Source organism: Xiphophorus couchianus, chromosome 2, assembly GCF_001444195.1.
Source record: "Xiphophorus couchianus chromosome 2, X_couchianus-1.0, whole genome shotgun sequence".
NCBI lineage: Eukaryota > Metazoa > Chordata > Actinopteri > Cyprinodontiformes > Poeciliidae > Xiphophorus > Xiphophorus couchianus.
This window is the reverse complement of record NC_040229.1, coordinates 23,105,903-23,128,131: the sequence shown is the minus strand read 5'-3', so window position 1 is coordinate 23,128,131 and position 22,229 is coordinate 23,105,903. Positions and strand designations below refer to the sequence as shown.

At 36.2% G+C, this 22,229-nt stretch overlaps 1 protein-coding gene and 1 long non-coding RNA gene across 3 annotated transcripts in view; one reads left to right on the top strand and one right to left on the bottom strand.

Annotated features, from left to right (window-relative positions):
• LOC114136560 (polypeptide N-acetylgalactosaminyltransferase 18-like) overlaps positions 1-17,183 on the top strand; it is a 133,818-nt gene extending 116,635 nt beyond the window's left edge. The window contains exons 10-11 of one of the 2 annotated variants that reach the window (XM_028004612.1): positions 2,474-2,641; positions 15,579-17,183. In XM_028004612.1, the coding sequence (XP_027860413.1) occupies positions 2,474-2,641; positions 15,579-15,725 (315 nt within the window). In that variant the 3' untranslated portion in view covers positions 15,726-17,183. The remainder of the gene's footprint in view (positions 1-2,473; positions 2,642-15,578) is intronic. The other variant, XM_028004621.1, reaches the window with a different exon arrangement.
• Positions 114-17,259, bottom strand: LOC114136575 (uncharacterized). The gene is made up of 4 exons (XR_003593840.1): positions 17,182-17,259; positions 11,693-11,698; positions 7,809-7,815; positions 114-123 (listed from the first exon to the last, which is right to left on the bottom strand). It is a non-coding gene; the product is annotated as an uncharacterized LOC114136575 (long non-coding RNA).
• Between the last annotated feature and the right edge of the window lie 4,970 nt (positions 17,260-22,229).

The window sequence follows — 22,229 nt, the reverse complement described above, 5'->3', positions numbered from 1 at the left end:
AGCTGAGTAATGATTTGAACCAAGCTGGAATTGATACTGAATTGGATGGTAATTATAGATTTCTTTCTTTTTCTTTTTCTCTTTTTTTTGTTAAAATTAGGATTTCAGAATGCAAGTAAAACTCTCTTATAATTTGTAGATGATTTTTATTGGTGCCCTTAACATTTTACAGGTATTTTCAAGCAAAGACATTAATGTTTTCTGCCTGCAACGTCACACAACCAGAAAAAACACATCTTTTGGAAAGTTTTGTTAAGCTTCGACACATGTGTCTGATAATATAATCGGTGTTCAGAAGGATCTTGTTTGTCTGTTTAATGTGTTGCCATCTTGTCAAATTTATTGGACTAGTGGCAAAAGATTGACAGCCTGCTCACACATTGCAAAACTACTTAAATATTAATAACAAAACATATTTTTCCTAAAGGCCTCTGGCGAGCATTTGCACTGAGTTGAAATGTACTCCTTTATAGAACAGCCCAGTTAATGCATGTTTGATATCATGTGCAAACCTGGCCATGATTGCTTTCCTGCCTGATAAATGCTTTGTAGCCACACTTCAGTAGCCCTAATCCTTTACAATAGGGGCTTTAAACATACATTCTAAATATCAAATGTGTATTTAAAAACTAATAAAATTTTAACCAGAAAAATTATTTTTTTTCATGAAAACACAGTATTTTGTCCCTATTAATTACCTCTGGCAAAGGAAAGTTGATCAATTCAAACACTTACTTGTCTGCTAATTTGCACGGTCATTTCTTTCTCCCCCTGACTATGAGAAAGTGTGTCATGCTTTGATTTCACCCCAATCTGACAACTTTGACAGCCTGTGTTTTGGTGTTAGCCATCCTGTGAATTCATGTCTGCAGCTTGTTGAAAAGTCTCCAGCTCAACTTCTGACAGGAGCAAGAACTCCCCATTGTTGTAGCTCTTTTGTACTGGCTACCTCTCTATTTATTGTAGAAATACATATAAAATTTAACAGTTTTGACATCATTAAATGGATTTTCTCTCTCCTACCTGTCAGATCATAAAGCTCATAAAATTTGAACCAGGAAAATGAAGTCTCAAATCTACAAACAGTGTGAGGTTCTGGCAAGCAGGTGTTCTTGGTTGTAGTAATATGCAGGTCAAGGCATAGAGGAGCTTGTAGGATTACACTTGTTTTCAAAGATGCCTTCACAGTTTTTATTAATACAGTAATTTTTGCAGTTTATTTTGCAGTAAATAGCCATTTTGTAGAAGGTAACTTAAAGCACAAACATGTTTTAACATGTTTTCTTTACATTTATCACTGTAGAGTAAAAAACACTTTTAGTATTAAGCCGAACAGACTTTGCTCACTTTCTCAACTGACTGCCGTTTCATCTTCATTGCATTTTCATCCATAGTTAAACTGAACATTACTTGCTAAATTTTTAACCTGCTCTCAAGCAGCGTTTATTGTGCTCTGTGTCACCATATATGTCTGACTAGCCTGCGAATATGATTTCCATTATACCTGAAGTCCATGTTGTGTTGTTTTTACCTTCATGTTGGATTAGCAAAGCTGTGAATCCATGAGTGCCTGTGTATTTCTCTCAGTGCTGTTGCAGGAAATGGGACTGTTAAAATGCACTCAGGCTGCAACCCTGGAGAATAAACCAATGCTCAGCAGAAAAAAATTAACTTTATAGCTGAATTATTAATACAAACAGACAGTAGATGCTGTAGATGAGCAATAATACTGAATTCTACAAAACTGCAAATTAAAATCAGTGTGTTGTACTTTTTTCTTAATTTTGCTGGTCCTGCGATTTACACAAGTCTTGTTTTTTCCAATTCATGACATATTTTTTGACTGACACGGTAAATGTTAATTCACACAGTCTGAATTAGCTAAAAGTGGTGCAGCTACGTCTCCAAGGAGATGGATATAAATGCCTTTGCAGGTGGGCCTTATTGTTGTGTTTTAGATTTTGAGCAACGAGTGTGATAACATTTCCCAAGAGTGCTACCAAAGAGTTTCTTTTCTGTCTTTTTTTTTTTATCTGTTTGCAATAGGTAATGGTACAACACAAATGAATTAAAAGCAGACATTTTCTTCAGTGGTTATCTAGTCAAATTAAATTAAGTATGAGTTATGTGATAGTAGCTCAGAATTAGCCACAGTCTTTTTACGTGCAAAAATGATTTCAGGTCATTTCTTCAACACCCAGAAACAGATCCATTATGAAGAGAAAGTGTAGCAATATTAAGTATTAATCTGGTTTATATCTTGTTTTGTTTGCTCACCTCCTCATTTGTGAAAGCATTTTAAGTTTACAAAAAATTTTACATTTTACCTGAAACATTTGCATGGTATTATGTAATGAATACAATACATACGTATTATTTTTATATTTCACAGGCTTCGAACAATATCCCATAATTAAAAATATGTCCAGAATAAAGTCCTGCCTCCTGACTCCCAGTCGTATCTGTCTCCCAGCAGAATGTGTACTTCACCAGCTCCCAGCAGATTCACCTCGGCGTTCTCAGTCCAACCATCGACGACGACGATAACAAGTGTCTGGTGGATGTGAACAGCAGGCCCAGGCTGCTGGAGTGCAGCTACGCAGCCACCAAACACATGAAGCTCACCTGGACTTTTGCTCAGGTGAGTCTCAGCACCAACCCTCAGATTTCTACATGGTTTAAAAATGTCAGCTCCTTCATTTAAAATGACCACTGTGCTTCATCTGACTGAATCGCTTTCTGGCACTTTGCAAGAAGCTGTTACTTTCTGTTTTCTGTCTGCTTTGCCGAGCAATGTTAATGCTTTAAATAATTAAATTGGATTCTGGCCTCTTCCTCTCCAATTTGTTTCCGACTCAAGGCGCCCCCCCCGGGTTTGTCAGCACACAGATCATTCATCTGCCGTTTTATGTGACAGGCGTTTTAAAAGCACATCTACCTCCATTGGATAATGAGCTTCCACACGTTCACGGTTCCTGGCTTATAACAACCCTCTCTTATTTTATAATCTTCACACTTTTAATGCTGACTTACAGTGTGTCAAATTAGTTGAGGGAGCTGGATAATTAGTAACAAGAAGAAATGGCTACATTCAAGCTCCGGGCTTCTCCGGGTTGTTTGCACTTGTACATATTTTTCTGTATATCTGTGCCTTGTTTTTAGTCTCAGACTGTTGTTCAGATTGGAAAATAGGCTTACTTTACAGTCATACCGACAATTCATCTCTGCCCCCACTGAACATCCAGCATCCTCAGAGAACGATACAACCTCACCTTTCTCCAGCGCTTTAGGTCCTTCAGTTTGTGTGGTTTCTGGGCAGACTGGCAGGGGAATCAGCCTCTAATTAGCATCAGCCTGAATCAGAAAGATTCTCTCTTTCAATTCACGTTTGGGCTCAAAGATCAGAGACACATTAGGCAAACCCCCACAGGTTTTTTTATTTAAAAGAAAACTCAATTTTCTCCATGAAAAGTTTGAAGAAGTTAAATTACGCCCTGAGACGGAATTAGTTCTAAAAGAGAAGATGAAAGTTTAGATGTCTAAAAAGTTTAAATGTATAGGAGGAGTGCTATGAATGAATAATGTGAGATTTGACCACTTTTACCTTTGTAAGTACAAGAAAACTTTCCTTTCATCTTTTTTTATTATCTGATTGGAAGAGCTGCCCCAAATATTGTGGGTTTTTAATTTTCCATTTGTTATTACCAGATGTTATATTTTACTAATAACTACTAAGTTATTTCACATATTTTTAATTTTGTAAATAGAAATAGGTTTTGTCATTAAGTGAGTTACTTTTTTTTTTATGAAATTGAAAACTAAGCTTTAATTCAGTTTCTCTTTTTTTTTTTTTAACTTGGAACAAAATGAAAGATTATATAAGAATAGAAAATAAAGTCTACTTTCTCCCCTCAAGTTTATCCAAGTTGTGTTCTAGCAGTCTCTAGTTGACCAGATGTAAAATTGTCAGCATCTCTACGAGGATCCTTTTCATGGTCGTCTTTTTCTTTGCCTCTTTTTACTTTTATCATCAATTATTAAACTGGTAGTTCTATAATCACAAGTAGATTGTAGTCATGGTCAATCACAAGCATAATGCTCAACCACAATCAGCGATTACCTGGCATACTCTCATTGTGGAAGACAAGATTTCCTTTAAACATGAATCACAGGGAGTCACACAGCGCAGTAGTTGGAGCAGGCGTCCCGTACATAGAGGCTGCAGACTTCGACCTGGCGGTCCCAAGCTAGACGTCACATAGAGGCGGCAAAGACATGCGGTTCCTTTACCACATGCCTTTGTCCCTTCTCTCTGCTCCCTTCCTATTGGATTACTGTCAAATAAAGGCCACCAGTCCCACCAAATTTATTGAAAGAAAGAAAAACAATCACAAAAGGTCAAGCCAGACCAGAGCATTTCAAAGCCAAATTTATTTTGTTTATTTGGAGTTGGTCCTGAATTTCCCTCATCAGCTCAATGTGAAACAAAATCTATGGCTAAACAAATAATTTTTAATTCGGCTTACAAATCTCAGTGCCTTTTCTTTCAAGGTGATGGTTGTGGTTCTTAGCTAAATCAGCACACTCATAGCTGTGTGTGTGTGTGTGTGTGTGTGTGTGTGTGTGTGGGTGTGTGTGTGTGTGTGTGTGTGTGTGTGTGTGTGTGTGTGTGTGTGTGTGTGTGTGTGTGTGTGTGTGTGTGTGTGTGTGTGTGTGTGTAAAATTAAGCATTACTGCCATTTTTAAAGCCCTGATTGCTTTTCATTTCAATAGAATAGGAAGATTCACTGCAAAAATAGGCACAAAGAAAATAATGGTTGTATATTTAACACTGTATCATGCACAATTTGATTACCAAATCAAATAAAATCAAAATAAAATATTTTACCACATGACCACTATTGTTCCCATATGCCAAGAATCCCTCATATGTCTTTATTGTTATGGATAGTAGAACAATTCTGACTAAAGTGATGAGCAATGATTCTATGGTAACATTAATTAATTAATTAGTTAATTAATTAATTACATTTCAGTGCCCAGGCTGGTCACTCCTGCAATATGTTGTCTGCATTAATGTCAATCAATCCCCTTGACTTCCCAAATTCTTGAAATTGAAAGTGAAACTGACATGTTGACATATGCCATGACTAATTTAGTCAATAGTTATCTGATCACTTGAGGGCACATGTTCAGTGATGGAATTTCATTCCTAAGCTTTTAGATTATTCTTACAGAGGCCCTCAGGGGACAAGGGTGAAAAACACAAGACAAGAAACTTGGTTTGTTGCGTGCATCAGATACGCTTGGCAGCCCAAACGCAAACTGCTATAGAGCAATGGTTCTCTCAAAATTATTAATATGTACAAACCACTGACCCCAGCATTCTGCATACCCTCACCCGATTTTCAAAACTGTTTCATAAAATAGTTTTGTATAATAAAAAACATTATTTTACAGAGCTCTACAACTGATCTTTAGGCTGCAGGTGATCCATAGCAGCTCTGCTTAAAAATGAATGAAGCCTATAGCTAAAAGAAATAGAAGTTGGGTGGATTTCTGCAGACAGAGGAGGAGGAAAGCTAAAAATGGAGATAAATGTTTGATAAAAAAAAATTGTAGTGTGTGGGCAATGAAAAAAATAAAACAAAACAAAGGTTTTTGACTGTGATGAAAAAGAAATGAAGCAAGCCAGACCATGGGCAGCATCTGATTTGAAGCATGCAGTCTGAATTATTAATAAATAGATTTTTTAAAATATTAAAGTCAACTTAATTCTAACAGAGCAGATACCAGAAGGGGATATCTGATAAAAGGGGAAGGAGCTGAGAAAAAATAAATTCAAAGAAACATTACAGACAGTTGGGTAAATCCTCTAAATTGTACTAACTAGAGTTTACTATTGATATGATGCCCATTGCATCTTAGTTGTTCTGCTTTTATTGGGTTGTTAATGGCCAGAACCTATTCTTTGGACAGCCAGTAAAAAGTTTCATTTCACAGAGTTGAGGAGTTTGTCACTATTCGTTAGATTTACAAGAGAGTAAAGTAGCAGAGTCAGAGTGCACCATCAGGCTGACCCACATAGAGCCTAATCAGCAAAAATTGCCTGCTTTCAAATGAAGTCAAAGCGTTCGCATCAAGTGAAACAGCAGTTTCTTTTTTATTCTGCTACACTAAATATGAGGCAGCACTTGTCAAATTTGCAGCAGAAAAATGCTGTCTATTATTAAATATGGCTTAAAGTGCAAAATCAGTGCTCAAGCACACTTGACAAGCACATTTTTTTTAAACGATGAACACCAACTCTTGCTTTCTTAACACTGCAAATACAACAGAGGCTATAATCAGAGACATTGTTATTACTGAATATCCCTGTCTCCACTCAGTCTTTATTGTGACAGTAGTACTATATTGACCAAGCTTTCACTCCTGAGGTTTGACTGGACATCAGGTCAGGTGATATAGAGACCCGGTGGCAGTCATGTGGGAAGATCTGGGTGTGTCGAATTTCTGCATACATGCGAAGGACAGATGGATTGTGGCTTTGCTTGCAATAATCTTGGCAGAGCTTCAGTTCGTCCGGGCGAAGAGAGACCCAAGCTATAAAAAGGATTGGTCTCGAGTTACCAATATACGTACAGATGATGACAGAACGAGATCCTGGTCACATCCATGGCCTTAAAGATAGGGAGAGGAACTCAGACCTCCAGTGGAAGAGTTGTGTCTCTTGAGCATCAAAGGTGTGGTTCAAGAACTGTCAGAAGTTTTTTTTTTTCTGTGAACAGGTAGTCATTCCTCTCCCTTTTCTCTACATCCATGCAAAGGATAAAGAATTGCTGCTAAATTGACTTTATACAACTATTTATACTTCCTTCTTCCCTAATATTCATACAGTCCTTTAGTCTTTGAGGTATAGGACAAGTAGTTTTCTCAAATAGTTCAGGAAGAAATGCAATGTGTACAGGACATCAACTGAACAGTGAAGATTTTATTTCAAACTGCATCTCTAGTCAGAGTTATGAGAATCATGAGGGAATCTATGCTCAGCTGTAAAAATCTCTGTTGTGTGCTCAAACAAAACACCTGTTTCCATTAACCTTGGTAGCTCATTGTTTTTGGAATATCCCACCAAATATACCAGCAATCAAAAGTAAGGCGTTGGTAGAAAATCACAAACTATCCAAACATTACCTTGTGCATGTTACATATTTTCAACATCAGGCTCGGTGTATGATAATGAATGTGTTTCTCAGGTGCATCACTCAATCTACACCCATCAAACTTTTAGACATGTAATCATTTTCGGTTATGTTTGTGCTTTCATTAATCAAACTTTTAGTAAAGTTTGTACATTTTAACCAACAATATATGACAAAAATTATGCTTAGAAATGGTTGCTGAAAACACTCTAAATCAGGGTTCACTTAAACTTAGTTACAAAAATTAAAACTAAGAATGTTGGAATGTAGTGAAGCCACAATATTTTGCATTACAATAAATTATATTAAATGAAATGCTCTTTATTCTTTTGTTTTATTTAGCAGGTAAGTAGGTTTATCCCTCAGAAGTAAGTTTATTGTAACATAAAAAAAAACAGAACAGAGTTTTGATTTTACTTTAATTACTTTTTAACATTCACTTAATGCACGCTGTTCCACTATTTTCTACTCTTTGTCTTCGCCGGGTCTTTTCGTTCAGCACATCCTTTAAGCTGAGTGACCTGAAGATTGAGTGTCCGGTTGACAGATTGCCTGACTCGCCAGCCCGGCTCCATCGCCAGCCCATCTGATGGCTCCCCGACTGACTCCCTGTCTGAGGGGCTGATTAACAAGCGCTCCCACTTTAATAGCAACGAATCAATAGTGCAATCCAACTCTGCACTCTGCAGAATGACAGGAGAGTCGACTACAGAATAGAGGAAAGTGTGGTGGATAAATGCCAAATGGTTTTCTCTCTAACAGAGATGATTTTTTTTTTTTTGTAGCATGTGTGTTCCAGTGCAGATTTTAACTTAGCCTGCGTGTTTATTGTGATGAGCCGACGTTTTAGAAAAGCCCTCAGGTAGAGCACAGATTTCAGTGCCTTTTGTTGAAAGTCTGTCAGGAATTCACACGCTTTAAATAATCTAGTTTTCTGGAGATCAAAAGACAAGGAAGACTTTTGTGATTATTTTACTTACTTGAAGTCTGCCTCTCCTTTATTATAATCTATGAAGGAAATAGCAAAATCATTGAGTCCTATACTTCTATAATCTCCCTTTGGCACTCACAGCACCAAGTTATGATCAACATGGATTGCTAAAGCCGGTGCTCTAAGGTTTTCTGGAACCAGCTAAGGATTCATGTAATATCTTTTTTATTATTTAGGTAAATAAGATAATATAATGTCTCTAAATTTCACAAATAAATTTAGAGGGCTTTTTTTAGAAATCATTGTTACTTTTTTATTTTGTATTTTTTTACATATGTGTCAAAAAATGCTGCGTTTTTTTTTGGTTTTTTTTACACTAACTTAAATAATGCATTTCAAGAGGCAGTAGATTTACGCTTCTGCTTACAGTAGCATAAATCTAAGTGTAAATGTGCAGGGTACACACTTTTACTCTGCATATTGTTGTTTGATCTCTTGTATTAAATAATTAATCGCGAGCATTTTCAGTATTTTTATACATATTTCAGCATTTGCAAGGCACTTGTCCTGATTGGATGCACTAACATAACAAAACGCTTTCCTCAATTAAAAACAATCAGTCACCATTTAACACAGCATGTTTTATTAAGAAAGCCATTTCAAACAGCAAATTTAATAACTGGGAATTTCTGAGCCTGTGACCTTGTTAAGAAATTGATCATAAAAAGTGTCACACTGCTGGCACCCATATAAGTGATTGATGGGGGAACCACAATGACCTCAGCCTGAGTTGGTTCTTTGCCTAGTCCTTAGCAAAGTTCACAGAAGTTTTTGCACAATAACCAATGAGACATTACTGACAATAAACTGAAGTCTTATAATCTTACAGTAAAGGAGTTGAGCAAGATCACCACATGGTCTTTAGAGTCTCCATGACCTTTGAAATAATGCCAACACCTGTGAGAGCACAGATATCACAGTTAATGAAGTTTCCTTATAAATGAGGGACATTTGTGAGCTTTCACCATCCATTTTACTCTGGAGAATGACACAGCAGTTTCTACTTTCATAATTTTATCAGCTGCTCAAGAAAGTGCTGATGAAGGGACTTTGCAGCTCCTCTAGAGCATGCCATTTTGCACTAAAATAATAATCTGATCAGAAAGAATCATGAACACAAATCCCAATATCTGTGTTTTATGGATCACTCTGAGCGGATTGGTTCAAAAACACACCGATGTCCTAAAGCTTAAAGTTGTTTCATACGAGTCACAGTAATGTAAAATAATGTGAGCTGCAGCCATGGATTTGGATAAGTTATTCCTTTTGAATGTTTTAGAAAAAATCATCTTACCTGCAGAGTTACTATATAAAAGAAACCCAGAGGTATTGGCTTTCACTGATAAACAAATAAATATCATTTTAAAGTTCTGCATAAGCAAAAACATTTTACATGTTTTCATAACTATTAAAACTGGTAAGTGTTTTATCCATAATGTTTACTAAGGTCATCAAATCAACTTCAAATCTGCTTTTTTGTGCTGTTCCTGTTGCCCACTGCTATTCTCCTGTTATTCTAATTCCTTAACACAACGCCAGGGGTCTCTGACATGTACATTTTCCTTTAAAACTGCAGGCAAAAGCATCAACAAAGTGGGAGGTATGTTTCTCCCCAGCTGAGAGCCCTCTTCCATCTGAAGCACTACTTGTACCAATCTTTAAATGAAACGGACCAGATTATGACATAACATATTCACAGCAGTTGCAGTGCCAAAAGTGACGATAAAGTAAAATGCACTAGCCGTACCTTCTGTGACAGCTCTGTGACCATTGATCACCTCCAGGGTGTTCAAAGAAGGCCTGCAGTTATCTGTTAACACTATTGCTATTAAAAGATGCCTATCTACAGACAAGTTATTTTTAACTAGCCCACTTATAGAAACATTGAATTTAACCCACAATATACTGAAGCATGGTGGCCCAGGCCTATCTACTGCATTATTATCAGGGTTCATATGTTTATGGATATATTAAAATACGTTTACAGGTCATGTTAACTGAATGGAAAATGCTGGAATGGGTGCTTCAACCTTAAATACCCCAGCGGCATTTTGGTTCTAGGTCAAGAAGATTAATGCTATGAAGTGGCCAGTCTTTTTTCCTGGTTTTTAATTCAAAAGGAAACTTAGGCTGGATATTTAGCATTGTAGTTTGTACAGCAAAACATTTTAAGTTAGTGAAGAGGTCATAGCCTACATAGGTTTTTGTAACCACCTCATGTTAATTATTCTTTTGGTGTTTTGTTAAATTTGATATTTTATTTCATGTGTTGCTTGACGTAGAAATGTCCATAATAGCACATAGGATTTTTTTTTTTACCTTTATATTTTTTATTTTAAAAACAGAACAGTGTGGGGATAAAATGATTTGTGCAGAAACAACTATTCCCATCAAGAGAAGAACACTTCACTCATAAACAATTTCATGTTTTAGCCCAAAATATGATGTTCACATGAAGACTCAGAATCTTGGGGGAAAAACTGCTGTATGCTCATTTTCTAGGCTCACACTGATAGTCATTCTATTGAGTGTGTGTTTTTGTTTTTATTTCCTTGGACGTGGGTGAGATTTTTAAAGCATACTGTTTTTAATGGAAAGCAGCTCTCGTGAACAGCACAGCGAGTTTGACACAAATGAGTTTCGTCTTCTTTCTCACGGGGCCCAAGCTCATTAAAGTATATTACTGTTTGTGCCAAAAAAAAAAACGAAGGACCTACTTTGGTTTCCAGCCTGTTGTTGAAGAGAATAAGATGTAACACACATGCATACGCACAGGGGAGAGAAACAGGCCCATATTAAGTGAAAGCACAGTCCTTATTCAGAGGCATATTGTGTTAAGCAATAACTACAATTACACTAGATAACATTAAAGTACTTGGCAGCATATTTATTCAACTTTTTTAACACTACATCACTTTAAATGCTGTCAAACATCTTAATGTTAAACAAATGCATGGTGTCATATAAACATTAAGCTTGTACCCTTTGTGTACCCTTGCTAATAATGTCACTAAAGATAACAATTGATGGGACCAAATAATTTTTAAGAATTTGAGATTCAATGCAAATAACAATTATTTGTGCTTACACATATGCCAAAATTTAACTAGCATAATCAATAATGTCCACTTATGTTCCGGAGCCCATTGAACTCCTTTAGTTTTCACTAGATTGGATGTCTGAACTCATTGCAACTGTGACAAAAATAAAAATCTGTGAAGCTGAAATAAGTGAGTTGTTAATAAAATTGCTTTAAAATTAATGGACAACCAAAAGAAACAAAATTTCAATCTTAGAGTGACATGCAGTCGTTTAAAAAACCAATAATGAAAAGTTTTAAGTACCTCCTTGGTGTTTCCATAGGATTTAAGTGGAAAATAGCAGCTTTGAGCTGCTTATCGAGTGCATTGATTAACTGGTCTATAGCAGCAAAGCACCAAAACTCCTTATTTATCTTGAAGTGGCCACACTGATGATGATCAAACAGGTGTGTGCTAACACAATTCTAAGGTGTACGGTGGCCGACAGGTGCAAATGCGCAGCAAAAGAGAAAACATGCAAACAAACAAAAAACACGCGCACAAATTAAATGCGGCAAGCAAAAAGCGAATAAAATGCAGCAAACAAAAAGAGAGACGCAAACAAAAAAGAAGACACCCCCGAATGAAATGCAGCAAACAAAAAGTGTTGAAAACGGAAGTGCTCCAGACCACTAGGGGGAGTCAAAGAGTAGAAACCGAGCCCAGAACGGTATGACTGACACAAAGTCTATCACGCTACCCATAAATTATTCTGTTATTCTATAATATTATAAAAGACGGCGTATCTGAAAAGAAATATAGTAATACGTACCTTTACTTTCTTTCAAATTTCTTTCTCTGAATCTTGCATCTGGTCCCATAGAAATGAATACTATTTTCTTTGACTCCCCCTAGTGGTCTGGAGCACTTCCGTTTTCAACACTTTTTGTTTGCTGCATTTCATTCGGGGGTGTATTCTTTTTTGTTTGCGTCTCTCTTTTTGTTTGCTGCATTTCATTCGGGGGTGTCTTCTTTTTTGTTTGCGTCTCTCTTTTTGTTTGCTGCATTTCATTCGGGGGTGTATTCTTTTTTGTTTGCGTCTCTCTTTTTGTTTGCTGCATTTCATTCGGGGGTGTCTTCTTTTTTGTTTGCGTCTCTCTTTTTGTTTGCTGCATTTCATTCGGGGGTGTATTCTTTTTTGTTTGCGTCTCTCTTTTTGTTTGCTGCATTTCATTCGGGGGTGTATTCTTTTTTGTTTGCGTCTCTCTTTTTGTTTGCTGCATTTTATTCGCTTTTTGCTTGCTGCATTTAATTTGTGCGCGTGTTTTTTGTTTGTTTGCATGTTTTCTCTTTTGCTGCGCATTTGCACCTGTCGGCCACCGTAAAGGTGGAAAGCTGAACAGCTGAACAGATCAGAACGAACAACTTGGTCATTCTGATCAATCTAGGAAGGTTTTCAATAACCATTTCAAAACAATTTGTTGAAGTTCATCACACTACAGAGATAGAGAGAGTATTCATGAGCAGAAAACATTTTAAACAGTTGCCAGTTTTGAGTGATGTGACACTTTGCACACAGGTGAACTTAATTTCATTAAGCATTTGGTTGCATCGGAGTGTTATAGAGGCTTTATAGCAAAATGATATGTGCAAAAAACACATTCAGCTCAAGCTTACGTTTTTATATTTTGCTTATTTCAATTATGCAAAAACTTTATTTAGCCTAATAAATATTTAGCATAAATATTACATGTTAATATAAATCTTAAATATGTATTTTTCTCAGCATTTAGCTCAAGTTCTTGAAGACTCTCATAACTTAAACCAGAAGAGCGGCAGCACTTTTGCCTCCTGTCCTTCCTTGTTCTGCAGTTGTAAACTGGTATTAATTTGTGATCACAAGCTGTGACATTTCAAACACAAGGTCAAATGAATGTTGGCTATGGCTGACAGCTACCTATTTTTCACAGCACATATTTAGCAGCTGGTGGGCTGCCTGTTGGAAAAGATCCCAGAAGTTAAGTGTTAATTGTGCGGTTAATGACAAGGTTAATAGTAGGATGAATATCACCCACTGATGTAAATTGATTCACAGCCATTTACCAATTATAAGATTTATTTTGTAATGCATGATGCTTCATATTGGTATGTGGTTGTTTGTTTAATCAGATTAATTGACATCATATAAGCAGGTGTTTACTTCAGTGTTAGAGCATGGTTTCAACAGTGCTCGGCTTATTCTGCTCCCCATGGTTTAAAGTGTGTACCCTTGCTGATTTTGAAATGTATTATAATATTTACAATGTACCTCTGAACAGTAAAATGTGAATACATGTCATTACCAAAATTTAAATCTAAGGGTTATTAAAAAACACAGTACAAGACCAGCCACATTTGTGGACTATTAAAAACAATGAAAAAAAATTGCTGTAGCCATACTTTGATGTAGCCATAAAGGAGGGTTAATAGTGCATGTATTTGCACCCAGCTGCTATTGTACAAACATCATTTGCATGCACATGCAGTCAGATACAGAATATTGTTTTGGATGTTTCTATGTTTTTTTATGTGAGAGTAGAATAAACTACTCTCAACCAAAACAATCCAATGATGGATGGTGAAAGTGATTGGCAGCATCTTAGGTAACCTTAAGAATATAAACCACAAAGTTTGAAGCCATAAAATCTTATTTTGAAAAGCCTTGTACCATTGGTGACTGTCTGTTGTAGGTATTCTATTCATATATTGCATAAAAATATACAGGAAAAACTGCCCTTTCTTATTGCCTTTATAATTAAAAACATTTATTTTGGGGGTTTATAATAGCCAAGGTGGAGGGGCCAAAGAGTCACGTGTGGTTCTAGAGTGACAGGTTTCGGTTTTTGGACCCCTGAAGACATGTTCTTCGCATGTGTCACCTAGTATTCAAAAAGCACTGCATTTTTTTTTTTATATAAAAAAAACATACCTAGAGACTTTTCACTCACTAAAATGTACCTCGTTCATGTGTAAAACCTAAAGAGTTACATTTAGAGTTGATTGATCCAAACAGGTGTGTATCGTAAGCGCATCCAGCACATGGGTCACACCACTTCCACATAGAGCAGTTTTGCCACTTACTTGATTCCGTAAAAACTGCTTTTCTCTACAGGTAGCATAAAGAATAAGTTTCTGAAAAGAGACAGCTAAATGAAATGGTTATGCAAGGTTTCTCTGTATGAGGAGACATAGTGACCTAATCTGGACTCCATTTGCGCTAATGTTGTAAAAACAAAGACTTGAGACTTAATTTGTGGTCTCGGTCTCAAGTTTTATTAGCAATCTCTTCACTTATAATCAGGAGTGAAAGTGAGTCGATGTGCAAGCCTGCAGCTATGACAGGTGATGCTGTGCGTGCTCATGTTTTCCTGTGAAAGGGTGCACACAATTAATCAGCTAATGATGTTTCATCATAATCTGCTTTAGCTTCATAATAATGATCACACATGTGTTTTTCCAGTTGAACACTATTCTCTTGCTCCCGGATTATCAAAAGCCCTTCCTGTTGTCTTCATTAGACATTGACATTCTGTCTCATTCTCCCTCCAGACAACATCCAACTTTATTATGTTGTAATTCAGAAATCTTAAAGCTTGACATGGATTTGGTAAAAATGGCTTTTAAGCATCTGTGCCTTTAAGGTTTTTGTTTTGACCTAAGTTTCCTTAGGGAGAAAAAGCACACTTATCAAGTTTGATCTTAGTTAAGCTACTGCTTTCTCCTGTGTGCTTCAGAGCTTCAAGCTTGCAAAATATCTGTTTCTAAAGAAGATTCCTATTTGCTGTTTCTAAGTTTATCAATGCATTTTATTAAAAATATACTTGCCCTCCTCATTTCTATTGAACCAGTAAGTGTGTTTTTTTTCCATATGCGGTTTTTGCTATTTTTATTAGTTTGTGCCAAGTAAACATTACAGCTATATTGCATTTAATGTTTTTATCTCATTGTGTTGACTTTATAGCCCTTCTGACAACCAGACGATGTCTCATTATGTTCTGTTATGCAAACTGTAAAATACAAAACATGAAGTTCTTTCTTTTTACGTATCTAATGGATGACAAGGACATTTGATAACCTCCATACATGTAAATGCAAATGGGCTGGACATAAATGCAACTGAAAAATGTTCTCCAGTCAACATTAAAAATGGGGTTGCTCATGTTTACAGAGGTAAACATGTTCGCTTCCAAGAACAGAAGGGTATTAGAGAAAGCTAAAACATTCATTACAAGTGGGTCGGTGGTAGATTATTTATTTAGGTGTCAAACTAATGTCTGCTTTCCTTCATCTTGTTTGTTTGTTTTTTTTTTTTTCCTTTTTCTGCAGGGGGGAGCCATCCAGAATATTGAGTCTCAGCGTTGTCTGGAGCTGGTGGAGAGCAAGCAGTCAGCGTTCACCTTCCAGCTGGCCATTCAGGACTGTACTGGTCAGAAATGGACTATCACAAACATTTTGACTGTCCTACCACAGTGAAATCTGTCAGGATGGAGTTATGACACCCATTAAGAAACTATTAGAGTCCAAACAGAGGGGGACTTTTCCCAAAAACCCCAAAAGAAATTAACTCTGGATGAGTTTTTACCCAGAAACTGGACAACAATACACATGCTTCTATCATGACCGGACCATCAGTAACTTAACAACCTTTTTCTACCAATGAAATGAGCAAGGAGACACTCACAGGTGGAGAAGATGCTGTCCAAGCTATTAAGCCTGCCATTAAAATGAGATAAATTACGGTTTGTTCTTCAAGGGGAAATTCTCATGAAACCATGGAAGCAGACTGTTTATTGCAGGAGTGGGGTTGCTTTGTTATTTTGGGTCCCTGTCAGTTTGAGATGGTGCCTGAAACCCCATCTGTCTCTTTGCAGAATCAGCAAAACAAAGTTATGACCATAATTCCAAAATGTCTGAGTGTATAGATAGTTGGGGGAATGAGCAGAAAACCTGCTAGAATGCAAAGCAGCTGATGTTTTTGCACAAATCAAACATGGAAGGCAGTCATTAGTCGTTATCGTCCTGTTTGGCGTAAGATTGAAGACATCAAAGAAGCTCTAAAGTCTCTGTATCACAAAAACCTGACAAAGTGTAATGCTGAGCAACGACAGAGTGATTTAAACTCACAGCATGATAGAAACTCTGCCCCCTCAGAAGTTTTATAGTCCGTTTCAAAACTAGATGAAAGTCCTGCAGGGACCGCACACATGTGGTCAGAGACAAGGACTTTAAGATTTGATGCAACTTTATGAAACATCTGGGTAACCCTGTCGTGATAATGAAGACCAACTCAATTGGAAACTGGGCAGCAAAGACCTGAATTCATAAGGATTTCAGAAAAACTACAATTTTTGTTAAGGACCCAACTTTCTTTCAAGACTGGCCATAGCCAAGAAAGAAGTTACACTTAAAAATGAAACAATCAAACTTTTTATGTTGTAGGACTTTCATCACTTATAGCCACCCTGGGTAAAATGTCAGAGGAACTAATTTTTATCTCAGTAATATAATTTCACAGTGAACTTTATTTCTGACATACAACTCCTTCATTGCGGAACATTATGCAGCTGAATGACCAAATGAAAACCCATTTTCAGATTCATGGTATCGGCCTCATAATTTTTCTTTAGCAAGATTTTTTGGAAGAGAAACATATTCCCCACCTCATGGAGCCCACCCACGAACAGTCACTGAACAGTTGCTTTTCCATATTTTCATTCCAGATTTTTTTGCTTTATGCCAAACCCACCACCACTAGTTGCCCTTGTAGTTGTCAACCAGCAGCATATGTTGAAGTCATAGAATAAAAATGCTTTTCCCTGACATGACTTCCAAAAAATGGATTGGCACATAGATGGCATTTAATAATTTTCATTTTCAAGAGTAGCTAAAAGAAAGAAAAATACCCATTTGTCATTTCTTCTCCTATGACAAAGTAAAATTTTAGGTTGCAAAATTCTGATTATTTACTAATGGTGTCAGAGGGTCTCCAATGTCTTAAGTTCATGCAGCTAATTTATGTAAAAACACTATATTTAGGCCTCTTTTTTTAGGGAAAGTTGAAGCCGAATTTACATTTAATTTGTAGTTGGTCAAACTCAGAATTCTGAAACCAATTTAGAAATAAATTAAACATAGTCTATTTAAACCTTCAGGTTTTCAATCATAAAACTTTAAAAACCATATCAGCATACACAAAATAGTAAATAAGTGAAAACGGTAAAAATCGACTAAACAAGACTTTAAAAACTAAATGACACAATAAGCAAGATTCTTAAAAAAAATCTCTTTTTCTATTAAAATCTTATTGTGCAACATAATATTTTAAAACATCAAAATAACAGTAAATTATTTTCTAAAAGAAATTAAATGCCAGGGCTATACAAATTTTATTTGTATAGCACATTTCAGCAGCAAGGCATTTCAAAGTGCTTTGCATCATTACAAACACAGAAACACAATGCAACATAGAATCAACAATCAAAACACGACATTAAGTCAGGTTCCATCAATAAATTTGTAATTGATTCCGTTTCAAATACAATCCTAAACAGGTGGGGTTTTAGTCTAGATTTAAAGGAAGTCAGTGTTTCAGCTGTTTTACAGTTTTCTGGAAGTTTGTTCCAAATTTGTGGCTATAACTGTCTGTTTCCATTAACAACTAAAAGATCTGCAACAGAATACTGTAGAGGGAGTTATTATTTTCTCTACAGAAAATAAAACACTGTAGATGTAAAAACTAATGTAAAAACTTTGTGAGGTCCTCAGGTGCAGGAGTGTTAATTATTTTTAGGAAAGTGTGAACCCAAATGAGGACTTCAGACTAGTTGTGAAGTGGATTCTCTACTTGGCTCTCCTACAGACATCAGTTTTCAATGACATGTTTCTTTGATCATAGTCAAAATGCTCTGAGCCTCTGAAGCTCAAGTGTTGCCTGAAAATTACAGCAGAAATTTGGATATATTCTAGCCTGCACTTTGGTTCGTCTGATGCCAGACATTGGTTAAGAAGAACTCTGCATCCTGCCGACTTAAATTAAACAAAGCTAGTGATTAACACACATGATATTAAAACGACTTCAGAAACTGGAGAGATGCAAAGATGTGAGCTGATGTTTGGTACATTTCTTTTCTTTAATTATCCTCTAATTCAGTCAGTTACAGCTCTACAGCCGAGTGTCCAACATCAATAGACTTCACAGATAAAACGAATTTGGAACAGAACATGTTGCCTTATTCCTCAGCCAGTTTAAAAAACTTCTGTGAAATCATAATTTTACACCCACCCTCTCAACAGTTCATGGCAGATTTTACAGACTTGTTCGAAAGGTTAAGATTGTAGCTTTTATTAGAGATTGTAAATGTACGAGTCCCTTTCTATCTGCAAACATAGTCCTCTTAAAACCTTTAAAAGCAAAAAAAAGGAATAGCTATGGAGGGTATGAATTAAATCAAGTACAAATATTGACTACTGGTATTTATCATTTTTAATTTCCTAAATTGCAGACACTTTTTTGCTCCAGGAAGCAAAGCATGACAAATGATAGACTACTTGTTACAGAGGATTGCATAGGAAGCAAATAGCTGATTGAGTAAGGATACACTGAGCTGAGTGTTGCTTGCTGACGGAGGCCTGGCAGCACAGCTGTTTGCCTGGCATGGTTTAAAGCTGGCTTTTGATAAACAACCGCACCACTGAATGTAGCTTCCTGCTGACATTCATCCCTTAAATATCACAATTGGTTATTTACAGCTGCCAGGGGACACACAGCCTTCAAATAGGGTACCGCTGCGTTTTTGTTTTTGACCATCTCAATGCCAATATCTCTGATTTCAACTGGACAGATTAATAATTAGGCAGTTACTATTTGCATTAACTTTTGTATGGCCTAGTTTTAAGCTTGACTTTTTTTGGTATCTTTAATTGCATCCCCTCCAGTAAGTGACTACTCCAGTTAGACACAAAGGTAAGACTTCTACTACAATCAGCTACAATAAGCCCTTGCCTTCTGTGTTTCCATGTGACACATTGTTACTCGATATATAGTTGTGCAGATTCTGTTGAACAAAAGACCCCAGAGGTTCTCACTTTGCCAGAGAAATCCATTTTAATTTACGATTTTAAATAATGGATCTGCTTTATAAAACAGTGAGAAGATCCATTGTGTTTTATTTATATTAGTGCCGTCAAGATTTGTTGGCTTTTTTGTGCCAATATTTGATTAACTATTCTTTTTAAAGTGGCAACATATCTGCATTTGCAAGAAATACAATTAGATTCAATATTCGTGGCTGTGGTGGTGGTGGTGAAGGTTAAACAATCTAGATAAATAGGAAACAAACAAAGATGTGTCGGCAATCAATTTGTTCACCGTAAAATCTAAATTCAATGTCAAAAAAGTAGCTTCTAATTGTTGTAAGCACTTTTACTGTTGTTCAAACACTAAATCAAAAATGTTCTCATTCATTTAGCTTTGGCACTATGATAAATGACTGTGTTTGGCTGCTAATTAACTTTTGTAAATCTGTGTAGGAGTAAATCTGCAATCTGTTAGTGGATGAATTATCCATTCACCACTTGCCTCTGTCCAGTAATGAGACTGCAGCAGCTCAGACCAATGTGCCTCTCAGTTTTCCATCACAACATGCTGCAGAAAAGAACTAGAGGTTAAAACAGACATGAAAGAGACACACTAAGCAGATAACACATTATAGAACCAAAAGTAGCTTCTTTGTTCCTCACTTTCAGGTACTGTGGGCGCAGGACATCGTTACTGAAATGTGTTGAATGACAGGCACTCATGTCACATTTGGGTTTTTTAATGATGCATTTCAATTCGCATTTCAATTGCTCTTTTTTATATTTATTGGAATTATCATGCAACAAAAAACATTCTACTTTTGTGCAGATTCTTTCTTCCCTGTTCATTGTTAAGATTGTATATTTAGGCTCAAATACCGTGCTGTGTAAAGGCATCGGCCCCTTTTGTAACTTTCATACACTTTAGTATTTTAATATTTGATTTAATCTCCCTTAGCAAAATAAACCTTGAAAACATGTCTTTTTGTCACCATTACGTATGACCATTACTTCATATTTCAGCCTAAATGTTCACTACTCTTATCAGAAAAATTATATCCTTCATTGCAAAAAATGCACCTCAGAATTTTAGCTCACAAATCTTTTCTATGTTACTTGTGGTCAAAGAAAATATCAAACAATATCCTCATCTAGGTGACCTACTGCATAATAATAAAAGAGCATTTTTAGTCCTATCTTTTTTCTTTATTGTCAAAATGCTTTAAAAAGCAGAATTCTTTGGAAGAACCAAAACACTAACACAGATAAATTAATATGTAAAGAAGGATTTGTTAGCATGTTAATCTTTATTTTTCTTCTGTACAAGAGTGAGGCTGAATTATGTCCATAAAACAACTCTGCCATCAAGTCTTGGTTTTTCTGTATAAGTACAGGCATGTTTTTTTTTTTTGTTTGTTTGTTTGTTTGTTTGTTTGTTTTGCTCAATTGGCATTTGCTGCTTATAAAATCTGTTCTCTCTTTTTGCTGGTCTCAGAAATTAGGCATTGCCATAAAAGATCTGCAATCAACCTCTCAATTATTTAAGAAACCAGACTTCAACAACCTGTGTGAATAATTCATCTTAAAAGCTGGATGAGTTTTAATTATTTAAGCCAGTTGGATATTGAAAACTTTTCATTGTCAATCATTAGTCAGATGGTGGAGGGAAAAGGTTTTGCACCATGGTGAAGACTGGACCTCGACTGTGTCTGTTGGCTACTGTGTAGCATCTCTTTTGTTGACCCTCAATTTCTTTTTTTTCTTTTTTTTTTGTGACTCAGGTATGTAGATCCTGAATTTTTGGAAGTATCTCAATTTTTGGGAAGCTTTTACAATGTCAAGTCATGAAAATTGTCCAAGCTATTTTATTAGTGTATTTAAACAAAATATTTATAAGTACCAATAATAAAAATGGATGATGTCAACACTTCTTCAGTTTGATATTTTTCCACCATATTTTTTTTAAATATATGAATATCAAGGCAGTGTACCTGCTCATTTTAAGAGCCGAAAACAGAAGTTTCTCTCATAAAAACATATTTTCCCGCAAGTTGTTGATTCATTAGACAGACCTGGCAAGACTGTATCTTTGTAACTAATATTATATGGAGTATGAGAATACTGGACAATCCTAGAAAAGCTTCCAATTTTTTTGTTGCATCATGTGTAAGGCTGCAGGATATTAGAATAGAATAGAATTCAACTTTATTGTCATTGCACTGTCACAAGTACAAGCAACGAGGTGTAGCATTAGCATATTAGCATTTTTTCAAGAAATTACTTGTTCCAATTATCAAATCCCCCAAATTAGCATTTGTTGAAAATGAAAGTAAGAAAAAACAGAATCCGATATCACTGACTGCAGGAGCCCGTCAGTCAATCCTGTGATAACCTCGCCCAATGCAACAACTTTTTAAAGATACGTTTAGAGATACGTTCATTGTCTCGGAAATGCAAATAGCTCTGGAAATGATAAAACTTTGATACACACAAAATGATTACAACATGCTTAAAAGATCAGAAGAAAAGGACACAACACAGCACAAGTTCAGAGGTGCAAAAAGGATTTTGCACATGCCATCGGTGCATCTTCACTGACTGCATAAATGTTCAACAATGGGCAGATTTTACTTTGCCATACCAAACAATTAAAAGAGGCCAAAACATTTGCATGCAGTTGTTGTGTAAACAGGAGCTACATCAGGTTTCCTTTTGCTTTAAGTGTCCTACCACCATCTTGACTCCCAAAAAACGCCCCATCGCAGGATCAAATGTGACAGACCTCTCACACCCTGAGGTCTGTGGTCATGAAATTTTTTGAGTTGCTAGTGCTAGAGCATTTGAAGAACATCACAGACCCCCTGCTTTACCCCACGTTGGGCCCCCTGCAATTTGCTTACC